The 27,836-nt window shown below is 38.2% G+C and overlaps 1 protein-coding gene across 6 annotated transcripts in view; it reads right to left on the reverse strand.

Moving 5' to 3' along the window:
* rai14 (retinoic acid induced 14) overlaps positions 1-27,836 on the reverse strand; it is a 100,159-nt gene that overhangs the window by 40,091 nt on the left and 32,232 nt on the right. For all 6 annotated transcript variants that reach the window (XM_057818172.1, XM_057818170.1, XM_057818173.1 and 3 more), the window contains exon 3: positions 7,693-7,823. In XM_057818172.1, the coding sequence (XP_057674155.1) occupies positions 7,693-7,823 (131 nt within the window). The remainder of the gene's footprint in view (positions 1-7,692; positions 7,824-27,836) is intronic.

Below are 27,836 nucleotides of genomic sequence, written 5' to 3' on the forward strand. Positions count from 1 at the left end.
TTCCAATCAGTCATACAATAACAGTCAACAGCTGGTTAACAGCAAAAGCACGTCATGTTCGTCATATAAGTAATGATTTCTGGAGTTAATCCCACATACTTCAGAATTAATATTATAATATGTTGACACTCTTCATGACAAATATGATTGGCAATGAATAATTATTATAATTATTATACTACTATTGTATATAGTAGTATACTATAATAATATTGCTAGAATTTTTTTTAAGAATTGTTTTGAATAATGTTGAAAAAGGCAAAGTCAGTGTTCTGAATCTGTTTACTTTCCATTCTTTTGCACTAGTAAATGCTATCAGCATTTAACCTCATTGTTTATTAGTGATTATTGTTATTTACATGATTATTTGTACTTTAATAAAGAATTTAAGTGTTCCAAAATAGTTTTGTCAATTAATAAGAGTCAACAAAAATTTTATTGCTAAATTAGTAAAAAAAAAGAAAATTATTAGATCAGTCCATTAATCGTAAAACTAGTCGGCTGACTAATCAGGAGAAAATTTGTCATTTAGGACGTTCCTAGTGTACCAGAACATATTTTCTCCACACCCTTCTCACCCCTGGATATGTTCGCCTTAGGCCCCAAAATTGCAAAGTCCGCCACTGCTCATTCCCCTAAACATTTTTGAGTTGTTGCTGGTAGGCATGGCCGATAACCGGTTTCAAGGTACACTGCTGGCCAATTATTGGCACCCCTGCAATTTTGTCAGATAATGCTCAATTTCTCCCAGAAAATGATTGCAATTACAAATGCTTGGGTAGTAATATCTTCATTTATTTTGCTTGCAATGCAAAAACACAAAAGATAATGAAAAAAACAAACAAATAAGTATCATTTTACAAAAGACTCCAAAAATGGGCCGGACAATAGTATTGGCACTAGTGCTGCAAAGATTAATCGATTAACTCGAGTATTCGCTTAGAAAAAAAGATTCGAATTAAATTTTGCCGCTTCGAGTATTCGTTTGATTTAACGTGGCGTTGTAATTATTTATTTTGAAAGTGTTTGCATTTAGTTTTATTGATTTGGGTGGATACACTGCCCTCTAGTGGTAGCAGTGAATATGGCTGAATCAAGCTGCTTCCTGTTAAGACCAACATAAGTGACGTTTTTGTTTGAGCTAATGTTTTTTTTATGCATTTGTAATTTAATTTATTGGTATATTTAGCCGTTTTTTTGTGGGAATATGTGTCTGAACCATTTGTTAAGAGCATTGTAAAAATAAAAAAACTAGGGCTGTCAAACAATTTTCAAAATTTAAAAATTTTCCAATCGAGTTAATTACAGCTTAAAATTTAATTAATCGTAATTAATCCCAATTAATCGCAATTCAAACCATCTAAAAAATATGCCATATTTTTCTGTAAATTATTGTTGGAATGGAAAGATAAGACACAAGACGGATATATTCATTCAACATACGGTACATAGGGACTGTATTTGTTTATTATAACAATAAATCAACAAGATGGCATTAACATTATTAACATTCTCTTAAAGCGATCCATAGATAGAAAGACTTGTAGTTCTTAAAAGATAAATGTTAGTACAAGTTATAGAAATTTTATATTAAAACCAATCTTAATGTTTTCGTTTTATTAAAATTTGTAAAATTTTCAATCAAAAAATAAACTAGTAGCTCGCCATTGTTGATGTCAATAATTACACCATGCTCACTCCCCAAACCCATAAAATCATTTGGACCCAAGCGCCAGCAGAGGGCACCAAACAACAAAAAACAAGTAACAAGCGGACATTACACTGCTGTCATTTTAATCTGTTTGAGCGGGGCATGTGCGTTAACTGCGTCAAATATTTTAACGTGATTAATTTAAAAAATTCACTACTGCCCGTTAACACGATAATTTTGACAGCCCTAAAAAAAACGTTAGCATTTTATAGCATTTAAGCCAGTGGACTTTTGCCATGTAAGTTAGCAATAGTTCTTTTGTTGTACATAGATCCTCATTTATTAATTTTTTATACCGTTTGAAGCTGAGCTCAGGCATTTTAATCTTTTTCATGTTCCTTCCGATTACTCGAGTATTCGAACTAACTAGTTCATCGATTAATCGACTACTAAAATAATCGATAGCTGCAGCCCTAATTGGCACCCTCAAGACTAATACTGGGTCGCACAACCTTTCAACAAAATGCGTTTCTTACAATGCTCCGCTGGAATTTTAGATCATTCTTCTATGGCCAATGATGTATGTCCTCTGTTGATCTCCTGGTGGGGGAAGGGCATGCACTAACGGTTCCCTAAATTGACTACGCCCACGAACTAAAGCCAGCCAATCACAAAAAAGCCCGCCAAAAATGACTGTGTGTGTGAGAAAGGTGTACGGAAATTGTAGTTCACAGGAGGCCTTGTGGGGTGCTGTTCTATACACACGCTCACACAGCAGTCAAGTCAAGCGTTATGTGAGGACTTGGGGAAAAAAAAGGAAAAAAAAGTCATTTAGAGACCAAGTAAGACAAATTTATCGTTATGATGATGGTGATGACGTATTCTTGAAATTGCGTCACTGTAGAATTTAAAAAAAGGTCATTTAGGCACAAAAAAATGCAAATACAGTCCAAGGTTTATGAGGACATTGGCATAGTCCCCATATTCCAACGGTGTCCCTGGAGCCCAGGTGGGAAATCAGGGTAAAAGTCCTCACAAACCATATTGGCACACACACACACACACACACGCACACACACACAGACTTGCAATCATAAATATGGAACAGGTTTAGAGCTGAAACGAATAGTCGAGCAACTCGAGTAACTCGAGTTTAAAAACTGATCCGAGTAATTTTATTCACCTCGAGTAATCGTTTATTTTGACAGCTCTAAGCATCACGTTTTGCTCGGACTACTTTTAATGCGGGACAACGCGCTGATGTCACGTGCATAGAGGAGGAAGCAAAAAAAAAAAAAAAAAACTTACATCAGCTGACAGCCGCTACAAACGACGCCGACGTTGCTAAAAACTAGCCCGCACGATGCTACGTTGGTAGCAGGTACCGTCTGATGAGTCTCATTGAGATCACATGTATGTTGAACTAGATGCGCAATGAGTCTCGGCCGCGTCTGGGCAGCGTTAGTAAACAGCCGCCATCTTAAAGCAGTAGAGCGCTAAGCGCTAATAAAGAGCGCTAAGCGCTAATAAATAAGATTAACCTTACTGTCACTAGCTCACGCAACGTTAGCCCTGCGGAGGGCTAGGTTTCTACTAATTATGACCACTGTCCATGCGTGGCTAACGTGTCTTACATACAGGCTTTAACATAACATAGCGTTGTGGAGTGATGAGGGTGTAAAACAAAAACTCAAGAATGCTAACTATCAATTTTAGCTCAGTAGTCATTGCTGGATAAAACACCAAGTAGCACTGGTCCCTAATGTGCTCCAATACAGCCTGTATCATACATTTATTTTGAACACTGCAAAAACTCAAAATCTTATCAGGACTTACAGTTTAGACTAACTTAAAACTTAACTAGAACTTAAAAATGGCTTGACACAAATAGAAATTCAATTGAAACACGTGGGAAAAAATCCTAACGTTTAAGTGATGTGCGTTATCAAGCGTAACGGCATTTATATATATATATATATATATATTTTTTTTTAATTTATTATTATTATTTTTTTTAATAAGATCTAAAGGTTTTTTGAGTGGAAGCAGTGAATTAGTCTTTTTTTTTTTTGCAATTGTTGGCTGTTTTCAACAATATACACCGGAAATAAAGACATTGATTGACTGAAAATGGTTCAAGATTAGATGAAAAGTCTTGTTTTCTCATGTATATTTATAATTGCTCTTCACCTAAAAATATATTTGTTTTATCCGATTACTTGATTAATCGATAGAATTTTCAGTCGATTACTCGATTACTAAAATATTCGATAGCTGCAGCCCTAAACAGGTTTACCGCATTTATGAGAACCTGTACTTGAAAATACAGCAAATGTCCCTCTAACTTCTTTAAAGAGCAATAGCAGCCCAACCTATCTAGCCTTGTTAATAGTGGCCATCTGTATGCGAGTTTAAAAGGGCAATCAATTGAACTAGTTTCCAGCCTACTGTGTAAATGACACACATGCATAATCCTTTTTGTGTGGACTACACTTCCACACTCACACATACCGCACCTATGCCCACATGCCTTTCGATCAGCTTTTTATCACCATGGAGATGCCATGGACTCGTCTTTTGTGGAGTAGTCTTACAAAGACTGGACTGCCACATTCTTTATGACGAACAAAGGTCGGTAGTATCTGCGAGCATGTGTGTTTTTGTGAGTGTTGGAAAAGGTCAATGATGTGAACCACATGTGTGTGGTGCATTTGTTTTGCCAGCATTCCAAGTATTGATGGTTTCTTATTGTGTTGTGATTTTACAGCTTTTTGAACACGTACAGGTCCTCTGGTGTTATGTTGTAAGGGAAAAAGAAAAAGGTCCAATTTTAACAGTAGGTTTCAGTGCGTTATCACGATTTCAAGCAGGCTGCATTCAAAATGTCAAAACCACAAAACTAATGGATCAAACGTGTAATTATTATACTTACTGTAATTTTCGCACTTTAGGACGCACCTGACTTTAAGCCGCTACCCACCAAATTTGACACCAAAACGGCATTTGTTCATACATAAGCCGCACTGGGCTATAAGCCACAACTGTCCTCACTGTATTATGGGATATTTACACCAAAAGATATTAACCGGTAACACTTTATTTGACAGCGGCATCATATGACTGTCATAAAACCAAATGAACCACCATGAAGCTTTGCAGCCAAGTGGTTCAAATGAACCACCATGGTTCAGATGAACCACCATGAAGCTTTGCTGCCAAGTGGTTTACCATGAAGCTTTGCAACCAAGTAGTTCAAATGACCATGATATTGACCATGAACCACCATGAAGCTTTGAACCGCTTGGCTGCAAAGCTTCGGGGTGGTTCATGGTCAATATCATTATGAAGTCTATGACATTATTTTGTGTGTAATAGAAAAGACTTAAGGCACATCAATTACAACAGTCATAAAACCAAATTAACCACCAAGAAGCTTTGCAGCCAAGTGGTTCAAAGCTTCATGGTTGTACATTTGGTTTTAGGACAGTCGTATGATGCCACTGTCAAAAAACGTGTTACCAGTTTGCAGCTAAGTGGTTCAAAGCTTCATGGTGGTTCATTTGGTTTTAGGACAGTCGTATGGTGCCGCTGTCAAAAACAGTGTTACCGGTTTGCAGCCAAGTGGCTCAAAGCTTCATTGCTTCAAGAAGCTTCATTTGGCCATCACTGCTCCCTTGGGGGAGACAGTCAACCTCTGCTGCCACTTACTGTCAATACTGTTGTTGTCCAATATGCCTCCTAGCATGCATTGCGGCGTTACAGATGTAAATAATCAAAATTCATGTTCTTTGCTAATTATGTCTTTAGTTGCTGTTCCGGTTGTTTCATTAATTGCAAGTTATGGTATTTGGTAACACTTTATTTAACAGTGACGCCATAGACTGTCACTAGACAATCATGATTATTGAATGAAATTTTGCTGCTTCGAGTATTTGTTTAATTTAAGTGGCCTTGTAATGGTTAGTTTTGAAAGTGTTTGATTTAGTTTTATTGATATGGTGGATACACTGCCCTCTAGTGGCAACAGTGAATATGACATAACTCATCTAACATGGCTGAATCTAGCTGTTCCCTGTAAAGACCAACATAGGATAAGTTTTTGTTTACGTTAATGTTTTTTTTTTTGTGTATGCATTCGTAATTTAGTTGATAGGTATATTTACCATAATTTTAACACTAAAAAGCGCACCTGACTATAAGCCGCCACCCACCAAATTTGGCACGAAAACGGCTTTTGTTCATACACAAGCCGAAGCTGTCCTCACTGTATTATGGGATATTTACACCAAAACATATTAACCGCTAACACTTTATTTGACAGTGGCATCTTACGACTGTCATAAAAACAAATGAACCACCATGAAAGCTTCATTGCTTCAAGAAGCTTCATTTGGCCATCATTGCTCCCTTGGGGGAGACAGTCAACCTCTGCTGCCACCTGCTGTCAACACTGTTGTTGTCCAATATGCCTCCTAGCATGCATTGCGGCGCTACAGATGTAAATAACAATCAAAATTCATGTTCTTTCTTAATTATGTCTTCAGTTGCTGTTCCAGTTGTTTCATTAATTGCTAGCAATGGTATTTGGTAACACTGTATTTGACAGTGGCGCCATAAGACTGTCATTAGACAATCATAATTTTTGAATGAAATTTTGCTGCTTCGAGTATTTGTTTCATTAAAGTGGTGTTGTAATGGTTAGTTTTGAAAGTGTTTTAGTTTTATTGATATGGTGGATTCACTGCCCTCTAGTGGCAACAGTGAATATGACATAACTCATCTAACATGGCTGAATCCAGCTGCTCCCTGTTAAGACCAACATATGCTGTTTTTGTTTGAGCTAATGTTATTTTAATGCATTCGTAATTTAGTACATAGGTATATTTAGCTGTTTTTTGTGGGAATGTGTGTTTGAACCATTTGTTAAAAGCATTGTAAAAAAATAAAAGTTAGAATTTTTATAGCATTTAAGCTAGCAAACCTTTGCTATGTAACTTGGCCAATTGTTCTTTTGTTGTACTTCGATCCCCATTTATTTATTTTTTATACCGTTTGAGGCTCAGCTCAGGTAATTTAATTTTTTTTTATGTTGTTTATCCAATTACTTAATTATTCAAACTTTTATTTAACCTTTTTTTCTTTGAATATGTGTTTGAGCGATTTGCTGAGAGCACTGAAATTGTTTTTTTTTATAGCATTTAAGCTAGCAGACTTTTGCTATGCAGTTAGCCAATTGTTCTTTTGTTGGATTCAGATCCTCATTTATTTATTTTTATTCCATTTGAGGCCGTGCTCAGGTATTTCATTTAATTTTGAAATGAAAGTGCCAGTCTGCAAGAAACACTCAAAAATTTTATTTTATATTTGCATTTAATGCTCCTTTGAAAGTGCAATCTTAGCAAGCCTTTGTTTAACAACCCTTAAATTTATTCTGCAACGCATTAAATGTTCCTAATCCGATTAATTGGTTATTCGAACTAACTAGTTGATAGATTACCGTAATCAACTACTAAAATAATCGATAACTGCAGCCCTATTGGTATGCAAACATGCTTAGTAGATGTGACTACAGGGTTGAAATTTTGGGCCATTATTCCATTGGTAGGTTATTTTATGAAATATGAATGAAAAAAAAAAATTATGAAATAAAGAAATACAATTTAAAATAAATAATAACTGAAATAAAGAAAAATATATTGGAATAAATAAATGTTAACATAAATAAAGAAAAATGGAAGTGTAAATTGAAATAAATGGATGAAAATTGAAGTAAATCAATACAAATTGAAATAAATAAATATGAATTTAAATAAATCAATTTTGAAATAAATAAATAAATGTTGAAATAAATATTGAAATGAATAAATATTGAAATAGAAGCATTTTAATGACACTTTTAATTATTTAATTGTGTATTTATTTACTTAATTTTTGCACTCCTGGTCCTCTATATAAATACAGTAGTACACAACGTAAAAAAGGCATTAAATTGGAGTGGGATACCTATAGTGTAAATCAAGCTTTACGGTGCTTTTACTTACGCTGATTTGCCTTCGCTGTCCAGCTTCACTGCACTGGCCCCTTTCTTGGCGACAAGGGATGCCACTTTCTCCGCCTCACCGTGCTCCACTGCAGCAAGCAACCGCTCGTCATTCTTGTTCCACTCGTTGACCTGTGGAGGCACAAAGTGTAAGCAAGACCTTTGTGATCACAAAGTAAGTGTTTTGACAAAACAGCTGTACAGTGATCCCTCGTTTTTCCCGCTTAATGGGGAACGCCATGGGAAGTAGAACTTATTCACATTTAAAAATATACAGTGCTGGCCAAAAGTATTGGCACCCCTGCAATTTTTGTCAGATAATGGCATGTTTGCATACCAGATAATGTCAGATCTGGCAACTGCAATCAAATACAGTTGGCACAAAATTGATGAAGAATACTCATCAGGTCCATGCCTCAGAGACTGCAACCTGTCATAAAAGCCAAAAGTGGTGCTACTAAACACTAAAGATGTGTTTTGATTGTTATTTCATTGTTTGTTTCTCATGAGTCCATATTTTGTTCCTTAGAATGGAGTAATACCATACATATTTCCCTGTACTTGCTCTATAAAAGTAACATTTACCGACCACCACAATGTTTTTTTATATTAATTTCTGAACGCCAAGGAGTTGCACTTTTGAACTAATTCATTATTTTTTCAAGCTTTTTATCTGAGTTTGTTCTACATGGTGAGTACTTGTCCGAGACTGGTGATTCCCTACTTTTTGCTAGGGGTTGTAGTAGAGAGGAGATGGAATCGTATACTGTCACGTACATAAAAACCACAAAATGAAACTGGTGCAAAGAAAATAGTTTACAGTATTCAGTAGAGCTACGTTTTGACACAGCATAAGGCAAGAGGCTTTTAGGGTTGTACTTACCGTACTGTTTTTTTCATTGAAAATTTCATTTGAATTTTTTATCTTTAAGGCTGGATTTTAGTACTGGAATTATGACTACCACTGCGTTACAAAATAATATGGCAGGTTATGACAGAGTTGCATTTCGTAATCTGTAACTCTTTAAAGTAGGGTTGTTCTGATCATGTTTTTTTGCTCCCGATCCGATCCCGATCGTTTTAGTTTGAGTATCTGCCGATCCCAATATTTCCCGATCCGATTGCCTTTTTTTGCTCCCGATTCAATTCTAATCATTCCTGATAATTTTTCCCGATCATATACATTTTGGCAATGCATTAAGAAAAAAATGAATAAAACTCGGACGAATATATACAGTCAACATACAGTACATAAGTACTGTATTTGTTTATTATGACAATAAATCCTCAAGATGGCATTTACATTATTAACATTCTTTCTGTGAGAGGGATCCACGGATAGAAAGACTTGTGACTTTGTAAATTGTGACTAAATATTGCCATCTAATGTATTTGTTGAGCTTTCAGTAAATGATATTGTAGCCATTCAACCCAAATGCATGATGGGAAGTGGAACCGTGACTGTGCGTAGTGCTACCAATTGACATATCTTCTCTGTGTTGGGAAATAACATAAGGTGTTAAGAAAAAAATCAATTGCTACCTTGCTTCCCCGCATTGCTTCCCATGATAGTTCTAATCGTAGGGAGAGGGATTGTAAGGCTTTAGCCTATTAAAAAAGGCTCCAAAGGCTGCCAAAATTCACTCTACTCATTTAACGCTGCCTTCTATCTCTCTCTCAATGGGTAAAACGGCGCCATTACAGATTGAGCGCGACAATGCGTGAGTGGGTCGTGCAACGCATGCATTAATTGCGTTAAATATTTAATGTGATACATTTTAATAAATTAATTACTGCCGTTATCGGGATAAATTTGATAACCCTACCTAAAGCCTAAACTAAAGACTCTGGATGAGTGTAACATATTATGTCTGTAACATTAAATACAATTAGAAAACGATTTAATTAAAAAATATATATATATTTAAAAAAGATAAATGTTTGTATGAGTTATAATAATTTGATATTAAAACCCCACTTAAGGTTTTTGTTTTAATGAAGTTTGTAAAATTATTTTAAGTGATAGGTCGCCATTCTTGTTACGTCGCAGTGCGTGACGTCACCGGTCCCGTTGCCAAAATTCCAGCGTGTCACTCGTTAGCTTTCCCAACATGTCGTCGGTTCTACCCTTCCTATTTGAACCAGATCTGAAAAGTGAAGAGCTGGACAGCACTGTCGGTCATTCACAAGACGAGCTTCAGGGAAAAATGCATGCAGCAACTACCTGATAAGACAAAAGTTGGGCAAAACTGGTGATGCGAGAGAGTGCTGTTGGGAACTCCGGTTGGGAGCGAGAGTGTATGCTGTTGGGAACAACGGTTTTATTAGCAGATATTCAAGGTAAGCGTTGCGTTTTCAAATTTATCCCAATATAATTATGTAGATCGTTAGCATCCAGAGCTGTCGTGTGCTTTACATACAGTACAGGCCAAAGAGCACACCTTGTGTAATCCATGTCTTGTACATTGTAACGCGTGGTAGCCAGGATACGTGTATAAAAATACCAAAAAGGGGAGAAGCTTCCACTTATGCACATTTACTCACAAAAAATAATACTTCCACCTTGACCACGTTTCACTCGGGAGCTCAGCAGTACGCAAACACGCGTTCCCTGACGTACTCCAACAATGTTGTAAGGTCCACGTCAGAGTCACTGTCGTCAGTGACTCATCACTGTAACGTGCCATAGTGCTTTAATTATTTAGTATGATTTGGGGAAAACTCCCGCGAAGAATAGTCAACATAAAAGGTAGCAATAGTAATCCAAATCCGTGTTTTTTACTCACTCGAAGATCCAGGAATTAGACCGATCCCATGGCAATGTCGCAGCCGCGATCAGGCCGTCGATTTCACAAAATAGACTGATCAGAAAAGCCGCTGTGGGACCGACGAATCAAAAAAATGGACAGATCCAAAACCAATATCGCAGACGCGGTGGGACCGTCGGATCCAGAAAATAGACGGATCCCTTACTTGACTGAGGATCCAGGAAAAATGTTCGGGCACCAGTTGTAACGCGTGGTGGGTATGATATTGCATACAGGGACCAAAAAGGGGGAGAAGCTTCCACCTATGCACATTTATTCACTAAAAATAATAATTCCACCTTGACCACTCACTTCACTCCCTTTGTTTCTATTTGACTGAAAATTGCATCCAAAAGCAGCACATCGTGGCATTTTACTTCGCGAGTTTAGGCGGCAATAAGCAATTGTTGAACACGCTACACATTTGGAAAGATCCCAATGACGTCATCACTGCGAGCCCGCAAACCATGGCGCCAACTAACGGTCAAAATATGGACTAAATATGATCAAATGTTGCCACTGAGTTCGCATTTTATGTGTTTCTAACAACATTTTAGTACAAGAGAACAATTGTGGTTTATTACAGCCTACATGTATTTAAGTTAGAGGATCACTTTAACAAAGGGTGACTACAAAAAGTTTAAATTCATCACAACCTGTTAGTTAAAAGTTTTGATGGACAATGAGTGTTATTACTTGTGGAAAACATGTTTTAAAATCCATCCTCCAAGTTCTCATTGTAACATGTTACAGGACATAGCTCCCCAATATTGTCAACTGTTACACACAACACAGACTGTTCCAAATGTCCTACTCGCTCCAATACGTAATGTGAGTCATGTTTCTCACATTGAGGGAATGCTTCTTTGGCTTAGCCCAAGCCCACCATTTGTTCTCATGAACAATTTCCAGTTTGGACAGGCACATAAAAAGACATGTACACAAACGGGCACAAATTTCATCTGTTGGCAGGCCCCGAAGTCAAGTATCTGAGCGCTAAAAGCATGAGCTCATACTGAGAAAAATTTGCAACACTTGCCACCGCAGTTGCCAAAAACCTCAACATTGAGTGAGAACTTACTTTTGAACATTTTGTGAGTACAAAACTTGTTGGAATTTGAATAAGTGACTCGAGTTCTTTCTAGCAACTCCACACAATCAACTGTATTCAGTAATATGAAAAGGTATCTGAACCTTTTAGAATTTCTCACATTTCTGCATAAAATCACCATGAAATGCGATCTGATCTTTGTCAAAATCACACAGATGAAACAAACACTGCCTGTTCAACTAAAACCACCCGAACATTTATAGGTTTTCATATTTTAATGAGGATAGCATGCAAACAATGACAGAAGGGGGAAAATCGGTAAGTGAACCCTCTGCCTGAGGACACTTAAAGAGCAAGTGAAACCAATTTTTACCAAACATTTTAAGTAGAAGTGGGAACCTTTTGGTACCTCACAATACGATACGATTTGCGATACAAAGCTCACGATAACGATGATCTGACGATATGACGATACAACGATTATCGATACATTGGTCAGGAAATCATTCTAGGATATTCTACAAGAGAAAAACAAGCTTCTAGTGTGAATTGGAATTAGTTTATCACTAGTAGACGTCCAATCCATTTGAACTCCCACTTCATACGGATTAAACGTCTATGGCTGTCAGTGGCAGTCAATGCCAGGCAATTAAGTAATTTTTGGCCATTTAAGGTCTCACTGGAACGGCACCAAACAAAAGTTCCAGCATCATCACCTTGTCCAAAGCAGATTCTTGACTCTTGACACCTTGTCCAATGCAGATTCTTGACTCTTGACAAGGTGATGATGCTGGAACTTTTGTTTGGTGCCGTTCCAGTGAGATTTACAAAGATTTACAAAGATGATTGATTTCATGCTTTTGAACCAATTCATTCTTTTTTTCAAGATTTTTATATGAGTTTGATCTACATGATAAAATGTCTGAGTGAGTGCTTGTTCGAGACTGGTGATTGTGCATAGAGATGGTACAAGCCAAATCTTATGGTGGAAGATTTTGATAACAACTTGCTGGTTCCTTTTTTTTTTTTTTTTTTTTTTTTTTTTTAAATATTGACACCTTTTCAAAGCGATATATCGATTCTTGGCAGGAGCATATCGATAACCTTATGGGATACACAGTATCACGATATATCACAGATATTTTGTCACACCCCTAATTTTAAGTCAAATGTATGCCCAATCACTGATGAACACTTACTATAAAGCACACACCTCTTAAGAAATATCTTGATGAGAGTTGTGCATCATGGCTTGGTCAAAAGAGCTGTCTGAAGACCTGTGATTAAGGATTTTTGATTTATTTTTTGTTTAACCTGGTAAAGGATATAAAACCGTCTCTAAAAGTCTGGGTGTTCATCAATCGACAATCAGAGAAGTTGTGTACAAATGGAAAGAGTCTGGCACTATTGCTTCTCTCCCAAGGAGTGGTCGTCCACCAAGGATGACGCCAAGACTTCAGCGCAGAATACTCAGAGAGGAAAAAAGAACCCTAGAGTGTCTGCTAAAGACTAACAGAAATCACGGGCACAGTCCAATATCCATGTGCATACATCAACTATATGTCAAACTATGGCAAAGAATGGTGTTCATGGGAGGACTCCATGGAGCCACTGCTGTCTAAAAAAAAAAAAAAAAAACATTGTAGCAACATTGTCATTTAATGTTTGCAAAAAGGCACTTGGACACGCCACAGAAGTTTTGGCAAAATATTTTGTGGACTGATAAAGCCAAAGTTGAATTGTTTGGGAGTAACACACAACGTCATGTGTGAAGGAAAAATGGAACAGCTCACCAACATCAACACCTCATCTCCAGCGTGAAGAATGGTGGAGGAAGCATCATGATTTGGGGCTGTTTTGCTGCCTCAGGGCCTGGACAACTTTAAATCATTAATGGAAGAATGAATTCAAAAGTTTATCAGGAAAACCTGAGGCCGTCTGTCGGACAGTTGAAGCTAAAAGAAGGATGGATGCTGCAACAAGACAATGATCCAAAACACAGAAGTAAATCAACTTCAAAATGGTTTCAGAAAACAAAATACACGTTTTGGAGTGGCCAAGTCAAAGTCCAGACTTGAACCCCATTGAGATGCTGTGGCATGACCTAAAGACAGTGATTCATGCTAGACGTCCCAGAAATCTGATTGAACCACAGCAGTTTTGTAGATTAGTCCTGATCGATGTACCAGACTGATCTGCAGCTACAGGAAGCGTCTGGTTGAAGTTATTGCTCCCTAAAGGGTGGCCACAAAATATCAAATGTGATGATTCACTTACTTATTGTCCCCCCTTCTATCTAGCATACTATGCTCATTAAAACATGAGAACCTATAAATGTTCGGGTGGTTTTCGTAAAAGCGGACACTGATTTTTCATCTGTGTGATTTGGACAAAGATCAGCTCACATTTGACGGCGATTTTATGCAGAAACGTGGGAAATTCCGAAAGGTTCAGATACTTTTTCATACCACTGTAAATTGGAATATAATTGCCGCTTGGTCTTCGGTTATTTTGATCTGTTATTTATTATATTTTTGTAACCAAGATCAAAACTGATGTTGCTGAGTAACAGACAGCGTCATGTGTGGAGGAAAAATGGAACAGCTCACCAACATCAACACCTCATCCCCAGCATGAAGCATAGTGGAGGGTGCATCATGATTTGGAGCTGTTTTGCTACCTCAGGACCTCAGGACCTGGAAAACTTTAAATCATGAATGGAAGAATGAATTCAAAGGTTTCTCAGGATGTTTTGCAGGAAAACCTGAGGCCGTCCGTCAGACAGTTGAAGCTAAAAAGAGGATGGATGCTGCAACAAGACAATGATCCAAAACACAGAAGTCAATCAACTTCAGAATGGTTTCAGAAGAACAAAATACACGTTCTGGAGTGGCCAAGTCAAAGTCCAGACTTGAACCCCAATGAGATGCTGTGGCATAACCTAAAGACAGCGATTCATGCCAGACATCCTTGGAATCTGACTGAATTAAAGCAGTTTTTGAGAGAATAATGGGCCAAGATTAGTCCTGATCGATGTGCCAGGCTGATCTGCAGCTACAGGAAGCGTCTGGTTGAAGTTATTGCTGCCCAAGGGGGGCACAATATATTAAATGTGATGGTTCACTTTTTTTCCCCCTTCTGTCATTGTTTGCATACTATCCTCAATAAAATATGAAAACCTATTCATGTTTGGTTGGTTTTAGTTAAAACAAACACGGTTTTTTCATCTGTGTGATTTTGACAAAAATCAAATCACATTTGATGGTGATATTATGCAGAAATGTGAGAAATTCCAAAAGGTTCAGACACTTTTTCATACCAATGTATATATGAGTTTTACAACAATACAGTACAGCTTTAGTGTATATCTGACTTTCTAACCGACTGACCTGCACTGCGATAGTGCCGTGACCTCTTTGACTTCATAAATTGTTGTGCTGCAGAAAGTAAGGACGTTGAATGCCAGCACAGTACTACGATATAAAGATAGAAGGTGAAAATAGCCTGTGTGGCAAAGCCACAAACGTAATCAGTAAGATGCATTTTGCACAGCGGGTGGAAAATTGGCAGGAAACCCCTCGGCTGTCATTGAAAAAGATAGAATGACAACTCGGCAGGCAGACCACAGAGTTGGCATGAGCCAGTGTAAGGAACTGAAAAAAATGCTGACTCAGACATCGTGCATCCTATGTTCAAGAAATGTGATCTTTATCTAGTTGCTAAGACATAAGACTTGAAAGCCCTGACGAGGTGAGAGACTATTTGTAAGGAAACGTGAGATGAGCTATTTGAATGACAGGTTGAAAATAACAGATTGTATATTAAGACACAGGCAAGGGTCACGTTAAGGAGATATATGGCCACCAGGTGCTCAACCAAGTGGGCTGTGAGCTATTATAACGCATTCACCGCAACCTTAAAGGTCAAGGCCTAACCCGCCAACCTCTCATTTGTTTGTAGTTAGCAATATGGAAACAATCTGTTCCAGGGTCAAACAGTACAAACCTTTGTACAGGCAATACGTTTTTATACCCTATAGGGCTGCAGCTATCTATTATTTTAGTAGTCGATTAATTGATTAACTAGTTAGGATACTCGAATAATTACTCGAATCGATTACTCGAATAATCGAGTAATCGGATAAGAAACATAAAAACATTTAAATACCTGATCTGAGGCTCAGACGGTATAAAGAAATTAATAAATGAGGATCTGAGTACAACAAAAGAACAATTAGCTAACTTACATAGCGAAAGTCCGCTAAATGCTATAAAATGCTAACTTATTTTTTGTTTTTTTTTACAATGCTCTTAACAAATGGCTCAAACACATATTACCACAAAAACGGCTAAATATACCCATAAACTAAATTAAGAATGCATTAAAAAACATTAGCTCAAACAAAAACTAAACTTGGTTGGTCTTAACAAGAAGCATTTGGATTCAACTATGTGAAAAGTAGAGATGTCCCAATCGATGTCTGATCGATCGGGTCCGATCACGTCATTTTCAAAGTATCGGAATCACCAAAAAAGTATCGGCCATGCCTTTTTTTAATATATATATATATATATATATATATATATATATATGAATTAAATCGTTGTAATAATTGTATTTAACGTTACAGACATAATATGTTACACTCATCCAGAGTCTTTAGTTTTGGCTTAAGGTAGGGTTATCAAATTTATCCCGATAATGGCGGTAATTAATTTTTTAAAAAATGTATCACGTAAAATATTTAACCCAATTAATGCATGCGTTGAACGACCCACTCGCGCATTGTCACGCTCAATCTGTAATGTTGCCGTTTTACCTATATAGAGAGCTAAAAGGCAGCTTATAATGAATAGAGTGAAATTTGGAAGCCCTTGGGGCCTTTTTTTAAATTGGCTAAAGCCATACAATCCCTCTCCCTATGATTAGAAGTATTGTGGGAAGCAATGTGGAGAAGCAAAGTAGTAATTGATCTTTTTCTTAACACCCTATGTTATTTCCCAACGCAGAGAAGATATCAATTGGTAGCACTACCCACAGTCATGATTCCACTTCCCATCATGCATTTGGGCATGGCTACAGTATCATTTACTGAAAGCTCAACAAATACACTAGATGGCAATATTTAGTCACAACATACAAAGTCACAAGTCTTTCTATCCGTGGATCCCTCTCACAGAAAGAATGTTGATAATGTAAATGCCATCTTGAGGATTTATTGTCATAATAAACAAATACAGTACTTATGTACTGTATGTTGAATGTATATATTCGTCAGTTTTATTCATTTTTTTCTTAATGCATTGCCAAAACGTATATGATCGGGAAAAATTATCGGGAATGATTGGAATTGAACCGGGAGCAAAAAAAAAAAAAAAAAGCAATCGGATTGGGAAATATCGGGATCGGCAGATACTCAAACTAAAATGATCGGGATCGGATCGGGAGCCAAAAAACATGATCCGAACAACCCTGCATAATACTATTCGAGAATATTTCAGTGTGACATTTCTGTAAATAAATACAGCCGAGCGACACCGTATTATAGCAACATTCTTATAAACAAATAAAAAGCAGTGTTTATAAAGGTGTCTACACAATAAATTGTAATGGACTTTGCACCTTTCCCTATAATCAGTAGAGACCAGCATAAAAGGAGACAATATTTGGGAGTACAACACTGATCTGCAGCCGAGCTGCCTGTGTGGTTGTTAACAGGCCAAACAAAAGTGAAAGGCTGTCACCACAAAGCAGTGTGACACCGATAGCATTTAGACGACATTGTCATGGACAGGTTGAAGTGGAGCGGAATGCGCTGCTCCACTTTCAGGCCCATGAAGCGTCATGGTGGGAGGCTGATGAAATAATCATGTGCTCAAAGAGAGCATGACTCAGCCCCCAACCAAAGTGGTCCTATGCAGAAAAATAGTGCCACTGTAGTGTGGCTGAGAGCATTAAAAGTTTAACATCAAAACATTGGAGCAGAAATATTTTCTGGATGTTTTTAAGCTGATATCTTTAGAGGAACAACAACTAAATGTTATACATTCCCAATATAAAATATGTTGTGTGCATTCTCAGGCTACACTAGGACGGATACTGGCGTTAAACGTGTAATGAGTTAGACTACAGTCCCTGACAAAAGTCTTGTCGCTTATCCATTTTGTAGAAACAATTGCTTACAGTGGGGCAAATACGTATTTAGTCAACCACTAATTAAGTAAGTTCTCCCACTTGAAAATATTAGAGAGGCCTGTAATTGTCAACATGGGTAAACCTCAACCATTACAGACAGAATGTGGGGGAAAAAAAAACAGAAAATCACATTGTTTGATTTTTAAAGAATTTGTTTGCAAATCATGGTGGAAAATAAGTATTTGGTCAATACCAAAAGTTAGTCTCAATACTTTGTTATGTACCCTTTGTTGGCAATAACTGAGGCCAAACGTTTTCAAGCTTTTCACACACTGTTGCTGGTATTTTGACCCATTCCTCCATGCAGATCTCCTCTAGAGCAGTGATGTTTTGGGGCTTTCGTTGGGCAACACGAACTTTCAACTCCCTCTACCAATTTTCTATGGGGTTGAGATCTGGAGACTGGCTAGGCCACTCCAGGACCTTGAAATGCTTCTTACGAAGCCCCTCCTTTGTTGCCCTGGCTGTGTGTTTGGGATCATTGTCATGCTGAAAGACCCAGCCACGTCTCATCTAAAATGCCGTTGCTGATGGAAGGAGATTTTCACTCAAAATCTCTCGATACATGGCTCCATTCATTCTTTTCTTTACACAGATCAGTCGTCCTGGTCCCTTTGCAGAAAAACAGCCCCAAAGCATGATGTTTCCACCCCCATGCTTCACAGTGGGTATGGTGTTCTTCAGATGCAATTGAGTATTCTTTCTCCTCCAAACACGAGAACCTGTGTTTCTACCAAAATGTTCTATTTTGGTTTCATCTGACCATAACACATTCTCCCAGTCCTCTTCTGGATCATCCAAATGCTCTCTAGCGAACCGCAGACTCGCCTGGACGTGTACTTTCTTCAGCAGGGGGACACGTCTGGCAGTGCAGGATTTGAGTCCCTGGCGATGCATTGTGTTACTGATAGTAGCCTTTGTTACTGTGGTCCCAGCTCTCTGTAGGTCATTCACTAGGTCCCCTTGTGTGCTTCTGGGATTTTTGCTCATCGTTCTTGTTATCATTTTGACGCCACGGGGTGAGATCTAACATGGAGCCCTAGATCAATGGAGATTATCAGTGGTCTTGTATGTCTTCCATTTTCTAATAATTGCTCCCACAGTTGATTTCTTTACACCAAGCGTTTTACCTATTGCAGATTCAGTCTTCCCAGCCTACAATTTTGTCTCTGGTGTCCTTCGACAGCTCTTTGGTCTTGGCCATAGTGGAGTTTGGAGTGTGACTGACTGAGACTGTGGACAGGTGTCTTTTATACCGATAATGAGTTAAGACAGGTGCCATTATTACAGGTAACAAGTGGAGTCTCGTTAGACCTCGTTAGAAGAAGTTAGACCTCTTTGACAGCCAGAAATCTTGCTTGTTTGTAGTTGACCAAATACTTATTTTCCACTCTAATTTGGAAATTCTTTATAAATCATACAACGTGATTTTCTGTTTTTTCTCTCATGGTTGAGGTTTACCCATGTTGACAATCACAGGCCTATCTGATCTTTTAAAGTAGGAGAACTTGCACAATTGGTGGTTAACTAAATACTTATTTACCCGACTGCAGCTGGTTTCCACCCGAGGCTATGCGGCATCAAAAGTCAGACAGACCGCCTCGAAACCATCTTCTGCGTCGCCTGCGCCTCAACATTTGTATGATCAACATTTATTCAATGTTAATGAGCTGAAGATCCACATTCAAGCGTTCCATCTTGCATTGTTTATTTTTTCTCCGTTAAACTAGACAAGAAGAAGTGAACAAGCATGCCCCAAAACCTTACAAACTTAACGCCACACCCCTCTAGTGGCTTGGCGGTGAATTACAGAGCAACGCGTCACCTGGCCGGAGAACCAACGAATGTCGAATGACACCGTAGTCGCTGCGCCGTCACCGCAACGTGGGAGCATAACTTAAGGAGGACCGACGTGCTCACAAAAGATCTGCTGATTAGGGTCAGATGACCCTTCTTTGGTTACAAAAGTGATTATTATCAACTGATCCACCCTTGGTAGTTCTAGTGTTAAATTACTTTGTGAAGTACGTACAAACCAATAATTTGCTTCCTAGGATTCATATTGTACCTGTCTAAAATTTTCTGTTCTGCCGCATGCATGGCACATGAGCCACTTTCTTTTGTACCGGCAGTGCGTCATCGGCCACGAATCCTGCAATGATACTGTAAACCGGTAACGTCATTGTTCCTCTGTGCGTACTGGGAAATGGAATAGTCCTCACTTCCTTTGTAACTGGCAGCGGACTAGAACTCTTAGTTTCAAACTCTCGCTCTTTCAGTTGACTTTGTAAATGCGACAGGGTGTGGACATAAGTCCCTCTTCCCCTAACTGTTTTTAGCCAGACGCTCATTAAGACACAAAAAGAGTTTGCTGATAACCCTAAGAGTTTCCTGTTTATCCAGGACAGAGGCTGGTGGCAGGGACAAGAGAATAAAGTAGTTCAAATAGTAGAGAACAAGGAAGGAAGAAGTACATTTTCAAAGGAATGTGGAGTGATAAAACAAAAGCAAAATGTGAAAAGAAATTAAATATTTCTTCTTCAACCGTCTACCTGTTTTTATTACTTCACATAATGTTCAAACCGTGGGTTTGTGTTAAGTCCTAAGCAAAACATTCACTTGAAAAAGCACCCATGTTTGTTTATGTACTGGTTTTTGGCTCACACATGTCAACTATGAGTGATTTCTGTTTCTTTGAACATTCTCTACTCCATGAAGGAAAAATAAACACTGATCTGGAAACAGCACTTCCTACAGTGCATATCAGTGTTTTCTTTAATTATTTTTTTTAAACAGTGCTGATGTAACCGACATCAGATGGAGCTGGACAGAAAAACATTTACTTTTCAAAGACTCGACATTTCCCTTCAAAATACAGGTAGAGGTGTTTTTGTTAATGTAGGGATAAAAGGTATTTAAGAGGACAAGTTAAGAACTTCGGAACTTATTGATTTAAGTTCATACAGCTTTCTTAGTTGCACAGATCTTCACACTTAATGATTAAAGTACTATATATCTGTGACTTCAAATGATATCCCTGGAAACCTATAGATTGAGGCCAAAACTGTGGACAATTCTGAAATCTGACTTGAATTAAGGTCAGGCTCTGTGACACTAGCTCAAAAGATATAAATAAATAAATAAATAAATTGCATACTGTAAGGATTTCCAAAATCATAAGATGTAAATAATTGAGCCGAATAAAAGAAAGGAAAGGTTTGTGAAACATTTTATTTTTTAATTAAGTATAATTTCTGGGGGGCGGGTGGATGTGTCGTATTTGTATCTATTCTAAATATCTAAACGTATGCCACTATCTAGTGTATAACAATGCGGAATGAATTTAATGAAATTCAAGTGATGATATTTTTCAAGTCATACAAGCTGTTATAAATGTTCACAAAAGAATTCTTATTGTTTACAAGATTTTTTTTTAAATACTTAATGTTTAGACTGCATGTGCAATTGTTAAATTGAAAGCTGGTAAATAAATTTAATGAGAAACTTAATTTGTATTCCATGCATTGATTCAAATTTTCAAATTATATAACAGTTTGCTTGGGCGAATTTATTGTCATTTATCGTTATCGAGGTAAATCTGCTCAATTTATCGTGATACGTACTTAAGGCCATATCGCCCAGCCCTATGTCAAACTATGGAATAGTATTCATGGGTGGACTTCACGGATGAAGCCACTGCTGTCCAAAAAAAAAAAAAAAACCATTGTTTCTTGTTTAATGTTCGCAAAAAGGCACTTGCACACTCCACAGAACTTTTGGCAAAATATTTTGTGGACTGACGAAACCAAAGTTGAATTGTTTGGGAGTAACACACAATGTCATGTGTGGAGGAAAAAATGAAGCAGCTCACCAACATCCTGAAGGAATCTGACCTTCTAGCCAGACCACCGGAATAGCGCCAGCTGAACCGCCGGACACGCGCCTGCACAGCTACAACGACCCGGGCCGGCGAGACCCCGACAATCCAGCCCGAGGCCAAACCCCGCGCATTCACCTTAGTCTTAACCCTTTGTACTGACTCCATTTTGAAAGGTTTCAAGAAGGCTCACCGAAAACAAGTTGACAATTTATTCAGGTCGACAGCGATCAAAACGGCAAGACGAAACAGGAATACTCAGGCAGGGAGGCAAGGTTACCCTATCACATGTCAACAAAAGGTTCCCGAGAAAAACGCTTATTTAAACATTCAGTCTTTTGAAGGCTCCTGCTGGGCGGGCTGTGGGCAGGAAGGAGGGTGTGTTTGTTTAAGGTTATTGTCTGTTCGTGGATTGGACAGGAGGATTCGGGAGTTACTCTTGTCAGGGCAACGAGGGTTGTGGATTATGCCACCTCAGAGTCAAAGGGGCTCTTGGAGTCTTGTCAGTCATGTTATCACTTAGTTGTCGGGCGTTCTCCGGTGTTCCTTGTGTTGAGACAGGGCGTCCCGCCATTTGTTCTGGACTATCTGGGAGAACTGATTGCAGACGTGGGCTTGTCAGCGTCAATCTTGCTCAGCCAGCTGCATGACGCACACGTTGAGCTTCCGTGATAAGAAGGCGTTGTTTATCTCTTATGCCCTATTTTCTGCTTGTTTTCCTTAAACTATTGTACAAGTACTATTTATTTTATGTTGTGTGAGTAATACAAACAGTCAAACAGTAAATACGAGAAACGATACTATTCCCTGATTGATTGAATTAAGTTAGACGCGCGGTGCCTACGAGAAAAGGTACCATCTCCTTCAATCCCCACGTGATCGATGTGCCAGACTGATCTGCAGCTACAAGAAGTGTTTGGTTGAAGTTATTCCTGCCATGGGGGGGGCAAAAAATATTTAAAATGATGGTTCACTAACTTCACTTACTTATTTTTTCCCCTTCTGTCATTGTTTTCATACTATTCTCATTAAAATATGAAAACCTATCAATGTTTGGTTTTAGTTCAAACAGACAGTTTTATCATCTGTGTGATTTTGACAAAGATCAGCTCACATTTGATGAAAATGTTATGCAGAAATGTGAGAAATTAAAAAGGTTCAGATAATTTTTCATACCACTGTAAACATGATAACAATACCTTATTTTCAACAATAATACGGAACCGGATTACAACCCTCAGACTTCCCAACAGTCTACGAATAAAGAAAAACCAACTCGGTCAAATAGGAATAACCTTGTAGTTGACGGAATATTATGCTTTGATAGGAAACGAAAGGAAGAGGTGACAGGCCGGGTACGTATCCAGAAAAATAAACGGAAAAGAAATTGCGAACCAAAGCCAAAGGCTGACACGTTTACATTATCTCTGGCCTTTGATCATCCGTGGATTGTAACTGCAAACGCCTTATCTGCAACAAAGCAGATGTTCTCGGATGTCTTCAAACAATGCATCTTTTTTTACGTCCTTGCACAAGAGTTTACCACAATCTTGAATGGAAGAAAACACACCCACATACTGGAATCCAAATTCAGAGTCTCATAATGCTCTGGACTCTGATGTACATACAGTGGTATGAAAAAGCATCTGAACCTTTTGGAACTTTTCACATTTCTGCATAAAATCAACATCAAATGTGACCTGATCTTTGTCAAAATCACACAGAGGAAAATACAGTGTCTGCTTTAACTAAAACCACCCAAATATTTATAGGTTTTCATATTTTAATGAGGATAGCATGCAAACAATGACAGAAGGGGGAAAAATAAGTAAGTGAACCCTCTGCCAAAGGAGACTCAAAGAGCAGTTGAAACCATTTTAAGTCAGGAGTGTGCCCAATCACTGATATGTAGAGCTGGGAATCTTTGGGCACCTAACAATTCGATTACGATTCAGAGGCTCCGATTCGATTATAAAATGATTGTTGACGCACCCCCCTCCTTTTTTTTTTTGTACATTTGCTCCAAAATTGTTGAAAAATCCTCTCAGGCTAAACCAAACCACTATTTTAGTATCAAGTTAACATATAACAGTAAACAAATATACAAAAATAACAGTACATAAAATACTCCAGTCCCCGTTCTGTATCAGCAGCTTTAAACTACATTCAATTAATTTAATGTTGTGAATCAACCGTTACAGTTGTTAAAATTGCTTATTCCATAATTTCCCTTCTGTCTTCTTTTGACATGTCAAAGTTTTAAAACTTTGATCATTTAAAGATAGATTCAAGACAAGATTTTGCTGATTTAGGAGTATTTTAGCTAAAAAGGTTAATTAGGTTCGCTACAACAGAGCCTTCTCGAGAAGTCTACTGCTTTAAGATGGCGGCTGTTTACTAACGCCGGCAAGTCTGTCATTTCGCATCTCTGTTCAATAATACATGTTCTAACACCGCCGTCGTCTGTCATTTTGCATCTTGTTGTACATATATATGATATCTACTGTAGCCGTATGTTTGTAGCAACTAGCAATTGGTTGTTTGTAGCCGCTGTCGGCCCCAGTCAGGTATGATTGTTTTTTGTTTTTTTTATCTAGCGGCATGAGTTGAACATGATATTTACTCTCGGTCCGTTCTTCATTGCGTCCCAAAGACCGCGCTGACTATGTTTTACTTCCGCTTTACCTGGTATAATTCAATAATCGGAATTTGAAAGTTTGTGAATCGTTCTCGAATATTCCACGGACGAATCGCGAATAATCTAAGAATCGGAAATTTCACACGCCTCTACTCTTAACCGTGCTCTATTTCGAATAATCAATGCTTTAGGAAACATCTGATGTAGTACCATGAACATCAAGACTATTGCGTTTATTCATATTGCAACTTTCAAGCAAAAATAATTTAGTACATCAAAAAATTCAAAATGTCTCTTCTTACTGTCGCAACTGAATGTGTGATTTGCAACTGTAGTCACAAACCATTTAATATCAGCAAAAGGGAAGTTTTCATTTCAAACAAAATGATGACACCACATGCAAGTGTAAATCAAGTCAACCCTCGGTTAAAAATAGTCATCAGGCTACACTTCCTTGGGCTACTAATAGTCCTTCCTGCCCTATAAATAACGCACTGCTGAACCTGAAAATAAAACGGCATTATTAAGAGTTGCTGGTTAAACCAACTTTGACTCAAACCTTTTTTTTTTAATGCTTAATTCATACATTCATCAGCACACGGAGCCAAAGCGGTCAGGCACAAAAGAACTTGCTTCATTTGGTCACGTGATATGCTACACAGAAGCTGTAAATTCCTCATTTTTTAGTACATAAATCATCTGGTCCAACTAAATACACAGAATGGTAACTGGGGAGTAAAAACATTACAAGCCACAAATCAAAACAGTGCAAAGCCAAGAATCTCTCATGAAGGAATTTTTTTTTCAGGTGAACTGAGATGAATCCTTGCTTCATCCACATCCCAGCCTGATCATATTTTTCAAGTTAGGCCAATCAGGCCAAACTAAACAGCATTGTATGCAGAGGTGGGTAATAACCCGTTACATGTACTCCGTTACATTTACTTGAAAAACTTTTTGAGAAAAATGTACTTCCAAAGCTATACTTTTTACTTTTACTTCAGTAGATTTGTGAAGAAAAAAACGCTACTCTTAGTCCTCTGCTTTTTGGCTAAAGAAGTCATTACATTTTTCATTTTGTTTTTTGTTTTTAGCCTGCGATGCTAAGAGTAGCTCTACCAATTTCACCAATGAGACGTCGCACCAATAATCACATGACTCCATTATACCAATCAGACGCAAGCTTGCCGTCCTTTCTTCACGCCAGCCTTTTCAATCATGTGGTGTCTTTAAAGCACCGTAAAAAATGAAGTATTTGATATAGAGCGCTACCCCATAGACTTCATAATGTATTGACTGGACAGGGGGCGCACGGCCGAAAATAGGGGGCCTATCTCTGTAAAATGCTGACCAAGTGAAAACACAGACATGGAGATTTTTCCGTTGAAAATTCTTGTGAATAAATGCTTAAATCCCTGATTTTTTTTTTTTTTTTTTTATAGATATGGATGTAACACAGTCTCGATTCTTGGTTAAAAGCAAAAAAAAAAAAAAAAAAAAAAAAAAAAATGCCGAAGACCTAAGATCTCATATGTCTCATGAACATTCTCACCAATTTCGAGGAGGATCCAACTAACCTCTAGACACCAAGGTCTCAAATGTGCACCCTGTAAATCGATAAAAATTTCACATTCGACCCAAAATACCAGATTTCCTGTTGGATTTGGAATGTGGGTGCGAGAAACTTTTTGGAGCAGTTTTGCACAATGTATCGACTTCCCAAATTTCATCGCTCTACGTTGAAAAAAAACTAAATGGATAGACCTTTTTAAGAAATTCAATGGGGCCCAACTGAGCCGTTTTGTTACATCTTTTTCGCAACGTTGCAAAATAACCAAAATTTACGTGAAACCGCACCTATGTGCAAATTTTGGTCAGTTTTCAAGCATGTTCAGGCCTCCAAATATGCCATTATCATTTGCCGAGGAGAAGAAATAGTAATAAGAATCCTTTGCATGACAATAGGGCTCTAACACAAGTGCTCTGGCCCTAATAAGCAGAAGCATGTTAGTGTAGGAACTAAAGTTGTCCCGATCCGATATTTGGATCGGATCAACTGCCGATATGCGCAAAAAAATGTCCATCGGTATCGGCTCGGCCGTCATGGAAAAATTCCGATCCGGGCACCCGATTCAGTTTTTTTTGAAAATCCGGTCCGAGTTTTCCAGCGCAACAATTTACATAATCCATTCCAATTTTTGCCTTGGTTTCACTAAAATCCGGTCCGCATTTTAATGGCACACCTTCAGCACACTAGCATTACCGTCTCCCAATTTACCTCTGTAGCATCTCCTACAAACCTACATTATGACTGCAATGTAAAATTAAAGTTTATCGGTAAAAATGCAGGCTGTGTGGGATCATTTCACCTTAAAGGACGACAAAGACGAAAAGGCAGAGTGGCAAATATCCCACAATAAAGTCAAGCGTGGTGGTAAAGCTGTAAAAAGTTTTAATACAACCAACCTAATCAAGCATTTAGCGAAATACCACCATAAAAAATATAAAGAGAATGTTAAGAAAACCGAAGACAAAAAAGGGCAAACAGCCGAAGGGAGTGTGCAGAATAGATGAAGATGGAGCAACAAAGTGTGGAGAAGATTGGGGAGTAGAAGCCCTTTTTGGCTTAAGATAGTATTATTTGCACCGATTTTTTTAAAGCCTTAGTACAGTTGTTCAAGAGCAGAGAACTGATACTGAGTTAATAGTTTATGTTCCACTGAGGTTGTTTGTGTGTTCTGCTTTTTTAAGACCGTTTACAATATTATTTGCACGTTTTACTGACTGAATATGGATAGGCGGATCTACTATTCAGGCGAAATAGGCGATCGCCTTAGGCCCCCAACCAGTAGGGGGCCCACAACCAGCTGCCCTTGCCCCAACGAGCAAGGGCTTGGGCCACCAGAGCCAGCAGCACACCCAACTATTCGCCATGTATAATTATGTCAGCCTACCAAACAAACAAATAACAAAACAAAAAAGAAAGCCATTTGAATGCTGCATTTATATTACCTCCCCACACACACACACGCACTACAATGGACTGTTCCACGACGACGAACTGAGTATCAGTCGCTTAGCTTCATTTAGCGCCGTTTAGCTTCGCTTAGCTCTGTTTAGCATCACTTAGCTCCCCTTAGCTGTTCGTTAGCTTCACTTAGCTTTCCCACGTTTTTCACGCTACTAAGCTCGCTATTTTTACAGCTCACTTGCTACTTTGCACGTCTGCTATCGTTTATTTCGAACACATGATGCTCTCCATGAGAGCCAAAGTGCAGTTAGGGAGACATTGAGAACAGGCCGGTAATGCCTCTTTTAACCTTCTTCTTCACACGACAGGCCACCCTGTGGCGAAACAATGCAGTACAGTTCCAATCAGTCATACAATAACACTCCACAGCTGGTTAACAGCATTTGCTTACGAAATTTTTTTTTTTTTAAATCTATTAGTGACACCACAAGCAATGACGAAGAATGTTTTTTTACGGAGTGTAAAGCTTTCGGTTAGCAGTTTAGCGAACGTACCTCCGGTGAACATTTCAAAATAAAAGCACATCATGTTCGTCATATAAATAAC

The sequence above is a fragment of the Corythoichthys intestinalis genome, chromosome 17 (genome assembly GCF_030265065.1).
Source record: "Corythoichthys intestinalis isolate RoL2023-P3 chromosome 17, ASM3026506v1, whole genome shotgun sequence".
Taxonomy (NCBI): Eukaryota; Metazoa; Chordata; class Actinopteri; order Syngnathiformes; family Syngnathidae; genus Corythoichthys; species Corythoichthys intestinalis.